This window comes from Pteropus vampyrus, unplaced genomic scaffold, assembly GCF_000151845.1.
Source record: "Pteropus vampyrus isolate Shadow unplaced genomic scaffold, Pvam_2.0 Scaffold189, whole genome shotgun sequence".
NCBI classification, from domain to species: Eukaryota; Metazoa; Chordata; class Mammalia; order Chiroptera; family Pteropodidae; genus Pteropus; species Pteropus vampyrus.
The window spans coordinates 1,193,380-1,200,899 of record NW_011888970.1 but is presented as its reverse complement, the minus strand read 5'-3'; the positions used below and the strand labels follow the sequence as shown (position 1 = coordinate 1,200,899).

General features: G+C 47.2%; 1 protein-coding gene across 3 annotated transcripts in view; it reads right to left on the bottom strand.

The window, feature by feature from the left end:
• Positions 1 to 340: 340 nt before the first annotated feature.
• The window catches only part of STX2 (syntaxin 2), a 27,499-nt gene continuing 20,319 nt past the window's right edge, over positions 341 to 7,520 (bottom strand). For 2 of the 3 annotated variants that reach the window (XM_011371388.2, XM_023537382.1), the window contains exons 7-11: positions 7,128 to 7,201; positions 6,876 to 7,013; positions 4,878 to 4,988; positions 3,134 to 3,259; positions 341 to 1,342 (exon numbers count right to left, since the gene is read on the bottom strand). In XM_011371388.2, the coding sequence (XP_011369690.2) occupies positions 3,179 to 3,259; positions 4,878 to 4,988; positions 6,876 to 7,013; positions 7,128 to 7,201 (404 nt within the window). In that variant the 3' untranslated portion in view covers positions 341 to 1,342; positions 3,134 to 3,178. The remainder of the gene's footprint in view (positions 1,343 to 3,133; positions 3,260 to 4,877; positions 4,989 to 6,875; positions 7,014 to 7,127; positions 7,202 to 7,520) is intronic. The other variant, XM_011371389.2, reaches the window with a different exon arrangement.

The following is a 7,520-nucleotide window of genomic DNA, read 5'->3' as shown; positions in this document are numbered from 1 at the left end:
AACGTTAAAATACAGTCACATGCTTATACAACTACATACAGACGTAACAAGAATTAACTATATTTTGGGTATCCTTCACACGCTCATTTTAAATGTTGACTAGTTGCTATCTTATACATGTCTGTTCACTAGCAAGATTTCATACATTTTATAAGCCAAAAGCATATTACAATAAAAACCATCAATGAGCAATAAAAACATTTCATTATCAGCGATGCCTATAAACTTTGGGAATTGACTTTTAAAGTTCAGCAGAAAAGTACTTAACAAGAACACTGAAGTGACCTATTCAACAGTTTAAAAGAATGACTTAATGTCTAGGAATAGAAAGTACTCGATCTTGGTTTTTATCAGCATCTTAAATTCAGACTTTATTAATGTAAACAGGGAAACAAACCTTATTTTTAATGAACAAAGAAGAGGCCATTGTCTTTACAGTGCAGTAACTAATTTATTATCTGGGTACTGAAACAGGTAGAAATGGAACCGAGTATAATAACTAAGACTTTTCCGGAAGGCATCAGGCGCATTTAAACCTTATAAACCAATATTAACAGAAGGCACTTAAAGGCTTTTGGGGCGCTTTGCAAGTAATGTTTTCTATGCCGACGGCAAACTTTGTAAACAGCTGTGCAATGATGGCTAGAATACCATGAAGCTTCCTATTTCTTTAAAAACGCCAATATGTAATATATAAAAATGGAGTAAATTAAGATGTTAATATATTAAACAATTTACAAACATTTAAAATTATAGATATGTTACAAAACAGCTCTGTGATAATAAAAATTATTTTTCAAACAATAAACACAAATTAAACACAGTACAAAAACCTCCTAATTAGCTTGTTAGCTGGGAGAAGGGGCGGAAAGATGTCTTAGACCTGAAATCTAATAGCTTCAGAACATAAAATATTCCTAATTAAGCTTTACATACATATATTTTTAACACTGAAATATTTAAAAAATGAAAATTTCAATAATTCCTTATTTTAAGGCCATTGAAACAAGTTTCACATTGTTAAAGGTTTGTGATGTGTTGTTCAGGGTCCAAGAGTGTTTGGGTTAACTCATCACATCCGTTCTGCCTACGGCTTTTTCACTGAACAATACATTCTCTTGTTTTCTTCTTGAATTCACTAATAGAAAGTGAGCACTCAGTGCCACGTGTCACAATGTCTAGGGTTCATTCAGGAAATGGGAGGATGCTGATTTGCTGCAGATGTGGCCTGACTCCAGGATAGATGGCTCTTGGGCGCTGGTTGCTATGACAATGTTGTTGCTAGGATAATTCCAAGGATCACAAGCAAAATAATTACACAAATAATAATGAACATCATTTTCTGCAAGATAAAGAAAAACATTAATTTGCAAGGTATCAGAGGAAAGAGGTCATTCATGTCTTTCCTAACAAAATTCTCCTGGAATTGGATAGTTTAAAATACAAATCCATGACTGAGAGCGAGCCCTGGGTCAGAGAAAAGGGAAGTCCTAAGGCAAGACAGTACGTTGCAGACACATGTGCATTAAGTGAAATTAATAAATTAAAATGTCATTAAAACCACACTTATTTGCTCCCGGAAGGAAAAGGCAAGTCCAGCTGGCACCACGTGGGTTCCGAAAGGACACTCTACGGATCGTAATAAAATTCCAAACTGCTGTTTCTCCGTGCGCTCTACACCCTCTTAATACTCTAAACGAACCTATTTCTATCTGCAGACTCTTACTCCACCTTCCTTCACACGGAGGAACGCTGCAGGTGCGCCGGAAGTCCAGCAGCCGCGCGGCCGGCCTCCCGCTGCACCCGCTTTTCTTAATTAACAAGCGTCCTTGCACAGCTGAAAGCTAAGAGGCCTAGTATCCTCCAGGAAACTTGTCTGCGGCAGAAGGGAAGGAAGTCACCAAGATGAAGGGCACGTGGCCACGCCGTATGACTCCGAGTTCTGCTTGTAAAAAGCAAGAGACTCCTCACCTTACATTAGTTTAACCAACGCAGGCCAGGCTTTCATCTAAGAAACCGTGTCTGCTGAAAGGGGACAGCTCGAGAAGGCGTCAGCCTGCCAAAGGCTCCATGCATTTGTGCGACCCGTGACGACAGCACGGCGGGCGGGAAGCTTCCAAGTCAATGGCTCAGAACCGAGCAGCGCCGCCCTCAGGATGCCAGCACCCCGCAAGTTCTGTCACTTGCTAGTATTGCGCGCGTCCCCCGGAAGGCGAGGACCTTGGTCCCGGCTGCCCTGCGCACATGTCTTCCCACGCACTTGCAGAGGCAGCTTCGCCCTTGGCCTGTCGCGCCTTCCTCCCCGCCGACACCCACCCTTCAGAGCCCGCATGGCCCTGGATGCCCGGGCGCCCCGCACATGCGTGCTGACCTCCGCAGCTCAGGGACACCCGGCACTTGGCACATGCGCCCTTGCCCCCTTCCCCCCACCCCCCTGAAGCCACGCCCCCTGACAGCCTTCTGTTAACCCCCACCCCACAACAGCTGTCTCCCCTAGGATGGGCACTTCCTTGGGCGCCGCTGCCGCTGAGGGCGAGCCACAGCTCTCCCTCCGACTCGGGCGAGGGGCTCGCTCTGCCCGACCCCCCACCCCACCGCGCTGCAGGGTGCTGGGGCTGAGGTGCCCACACCGGGGCCCCGCAGTGCCCGCCGGGCCTACAGGGAGGCTCCGCCCACCTACTCGCTGAGAATAAATTCACTTTTCAAAAGCATAATTAAAGACATCGACCACTGCATTTGTATAAAAAATAATTGCTGACGTGAGCCTGGGTGTGTTTTATCAACGAGGACTGGCCATGTTCATCTGTCCCTACGGCGCTGGCAGACAAGCAGCGGGAGAGGCCAGGCTGCTGTGCGCCGCGGTCAGCCAAGCGGCACAAGCCAACCTAGAGGCTCTCGAAGTCGACACGAGGAGGCGGCCTTCGCTTAACAATGAACGACCCGCCAGCCTGGCCGCTCTCAGTGCGCATAGCGGCTGGAGACGAGAACCCGGCCAGCGGGCGCTCGCGCGGCCCGCCCTTCCTGGCCCGCGCTGGCAGGCGCTGTGACTCCGGCTAAGCATACCGCAATCAGGCAAGCATGACTATTAGCGAATTGAGAAAGTTAGTAAGTAGATCAGTGATTAGTTACTTACTGCCGCGCTGGCAGAGAGGGACACACACTGACGCTATCCACATCGTCATTTGCCAACTGATAAACCAATAATTAGAGCAATTACAGCAACCAGAACCACCGACACAGCAACAATTATCCACTTTTTCTGTCAAAGAAAAGCAAGCGGATTATATTATAGTTAATTCCATATTGCCACATTAGAAGACATTATTCATTTAAAATGAAACAATCCAAGATTTATTTAAAATCGAAGTTGCAGGACATCTGACTCCTTCTGTTTGACAATTTTTAGTTCTCGAAACAAGCGATTTTAACTGAAGGAGGTCAGACTACTTGGAGGCGGCCTGCCACAGAACTCTGGGGTCATCAGGTTTCATCCATGAGAGCTGCGTGACCGCACCATTTGATAAACTTCCGATGGACTGGGATATACAGCTGACTTTTTCTGGTCTAGCGCTACATATGCAGCCCAGTCAACTGAGACACTAGTTATCTATTGATGAAGTCCCTACACTCGTTTCTGGTCTGTCTGCTGTCGAAAGTTAAACTCTTCACTGCCCCTGCCATACCACATAAAATAAACCACTCCACTAATGCCACCTGGTCTCTCAGGGGCCACATGCAGCTGCCCTGGGAATAAAAACAGGGCACCAGGACAGGGGACAGCCGACACGTGAGCAGACGCAGCAGCAAAGCACCTAAGGAGTAGAGTAATAAGCTGTGTGGTTTTAGATGTCAGGCGTTTAATAGAATAGTGATAATTTTTGAAACAGGCATCACGATTTTGACCAAGTGACAGTCCAGGTGATATACAGACCCCGTCATCTTCTAAAGCGAGGCTTACTCGGCAGGTTAAGAATGAAAATGTATCATCTACTATCTTTCACCTCTGTAAAACCAATGAGCTTTTCACTAAAATTTTTATTGGACCACTATGCTGTCGAGGTCATGATTTTTAAATGACAGTCCCTTCTGTGCCTGGAACTAGGCCAAGGGCTCTACCTATGAGCCTCATCGCCTTGTTTTAAGGGTCAGTGCTTTACCAAGTGATGATACAGAATAACGTGAGAAGCCATGCCTTCTATTTCATAGATAATTAACGCATCAGATAAGCCCGAGAAAGCAGAGCGCTGTGCCTTGCAGGCGGCAGTGAAGCGCAGATGTGCGTCCTGTTAGACAATGGCCGTGTACCGTCGTTACGGCGGGATCTGCACACAAAATCTGACTCCGTCTTTCCCGAACACGTGGAAACTCTCTCTTTTCAGGGCCTTTGTTGACATGGAATAGGAACCCCCCTCCCGCGCCCCCCCCAACCGGCACTGAGCAGGCACCTATAAGAAAGGTACTGCAAACCCAGACAGCCATCTTCCAGGAGGTGGGAAGGTGACACACGTGGAAGCGGGGCTTTGGTGCTAAGTCAGAGAAAGAAGCCAAGAGCTGGTGGGCGGGGGCACGCAATGCCTCACGTAAATCAGACTCTAGTCTCGTAGTTTCACTAACACGACCTTGGAAAGGACAATGTCCTGACCTCTGGCTGCGAAGGGTTTCAGGTACTTGGAACACAGAAAAGGTCGTGTAAACCTAACTTATCTAACAAACTGCTCAAACTTTTAGCAAAAAGGATTACTTCCGTTTGAAAATGAAGCATTAATTTAGGAAATTTTTATTTCTTAATACCTTTTAAGTCGGCTTACGTCGACATATTACAACTCAAAACCAAATAAAGAGAAAAATGCACTTTATTTCTTAAAAACCAAACTCACCCTTCTTGCTTTGCTCTGATATTTAATGGCTTTTTTGGTTTCTTCCTTAGCATGCTCTACGTAGTCTGCGGCATTCATCACGTTTTTTTCTATGTTGTTGATCATTTCACCCTTAAAACAAAAAGTTTCAGGCTTAGAAGACATTTTCAAATGACTTAATTATCTTAAGTACCTTAAGACAGCCAATAATGTTTTCACACGAACGTGACATGTGCGTAATGGATATGAATTTTTTCACATTTATAAAAAGAGACCATTATAAATGTGCCAATACAAAGCATCCAAATTCAATTTGCAGTTTAAAAAGAACTAAAAGGGACAGACGACAGTGATGACCAAGGGTGCGTGGAGTGGACCGCGAGATTTGCTTTCGGGCGTGAACTCTTTTCACAGATGGGCAGTGAGGGCTGCGGCTGCTCGAGGTTGCAGTGGGTCACCGTGCACACAGCATACGAAAACACTTCTTTTCTAACGGGTCGAAACCGTTGCGATTTCTTTAAGACTTCAGTAAACTAAGAATAGCGTGTTTTAGGCACTAAGTTGACTAAATGAATGAGCAAAAACGTAAAATGGGGTGAATCTCGTGAAACGCGAGGGATGAAAGCACATTACCTGGTTTTCTGTCCACCCGCAGACATAATCTGCAGCAGTGAGCAGCAAAGCATTGAAGAAGGACGCACAATTAACTTATTCATTCGCAAATTTAAACTTACGTAAGTTTTGACTGCACATAGATTTTGAATGAGATGGGTCAATAATGCGATACTAACCACCTTCTAAAAGGGAACAATGAAACAACGCGAAGAACACAGCAAATCTTCTAACGGAGCCTAATGCAGGACATTTGGTATAAAACGATTATAATTAAACTCTAGGGTACTGTGAAATCCTTCGTAATTACAAGAACGATGAGGTGTCTGACTGCGTTGCTTCGGAATACTTTCCAAAACGTCCCACTCACACCATGAACGGCGTGGGCCCACCGAACCAAACCCCCCGGACGCTGGGTCCTCCCAACAACCGCAGGCGCGGGACATGGCTTTATGATAAAGCTCCTCGGAAGAAACAGTGTCCCTCAGAAGGTCAGCGAGGTCTGTGCCTGATGGGCCCCCCTCGCCCCGCACCTAACCCGGTGAGCACGGAAGCAAGCCGGCCACTTCCAAACTTCCTGAGAGGGCCGGTCCTGCCCAGGCCACCCTGACGCCTGTCCCCGCGGGAGTGAGGATGCGTCAACCTCCGACAGGTGACAGGAGCGCGTCCCCTCACAGGGCGGCCGGCTGCCTCCCACCAGGCGCCCTGAGCGCCAGCACGTCTGACGGGCACAGGCCGGCCTGTGCCGCACACGGTTTTATGTAGTTTTTAAGGCCATTAACTCTTCAGTTCTCTCAGGGGGTCTCGTCACACCCCTCCATTGCCCGCCCACGTGACTGGACAAACTGAGAACGCCATGTAACCCGTACTAGCTTTCATCTGCATCATGGCTGTATTTCCTTTGGGGCTTATTCTTTTTAACATTTCTTCCAATTATTATTCTAATATATGCTCCTTGTAGGAATCTTGAAAATATATATTTTAGAAAAGAACATTTAGATTCCCATAGTCCCACTGTTATTACGCTGCTTCACGCAGCCGAGTCCACGCCGTGTGCATGTGCACGCGCGCGTGTGTGATACACTACATTTATCTGTACATCCATAAGGTTTTATCTCTCCCTCTTCACCGAAAACTGCAGCACGTCTGCACATTGCATTCAAAATCCTGCATGAACAAAGCGTTCGTGTTGCCTGCACCAGAATCCACTTAACCAAGCCAGGCTCTTCCGGTGGGAGGTTTAGGCTGTTCCCAGCCTTTCAGCCCTACACTGCAATAACGCTGCCATCGACTTTGGAATTTTGAGACTGGATCCAAAAGAATGGTTCTCCCAGGAGGACCAGACTCAGCTACAAGATTTTACACGTGACCGTCGCGACTTCGGGGCGGTGAAGATGGCCGCAGTACCTGGGTCTCAACGAACATGGCCATGTCCATGAACATCTCGTGCAGCTCCCGGATGCTGGTCTCCAGCTTCATGATGTCTTTGTGCCGGGACTCGATCTCGTTGAGAGCTTGCCTGGTGATCTGTGAATCTGATATAATCTTTGGAGGGCGAAAACAAGAGAGAAACGCTGAGACCTGACGGCTGCTTCGGAAGCGTAAGAAAGCACACGCACACGCGCACGCGGTGCGGCCACGAGGCCGGCGGGCACTCACGTCCGAGGTGAAGATGGACGGGCTCCCACTTTCCAGCATCGCCTCCAGCTCATCGTCCGTGGTAGTTTTTCCAGCTAAAAGGTGAACGAGACTCCGCTCAGAATGTGGCAGTGTTTAAAAATGACTTTCAACCGTAAGTCAGCAACTAAAATCTGAGTTCATTTTTAAAGCATGTCTTTTCGACCTTGCGAACTGCTTTCTCAGGCAGGTGTTAACGGCAGCCTGAGGTGCACGAGCGGCCGGAACACGCTCGAGAAGGCCTTAGGGCCAGGGCGACCCAGCCATCCGCTGTGGGAATGAGGAACAGCTACAAAAGGGAAGTCGACACCTAGTTTTCTGGCACATCGACTTTCCCAGAAGTTTGGCTCGGCTTATGGAAAAGCGGGTAAGCGG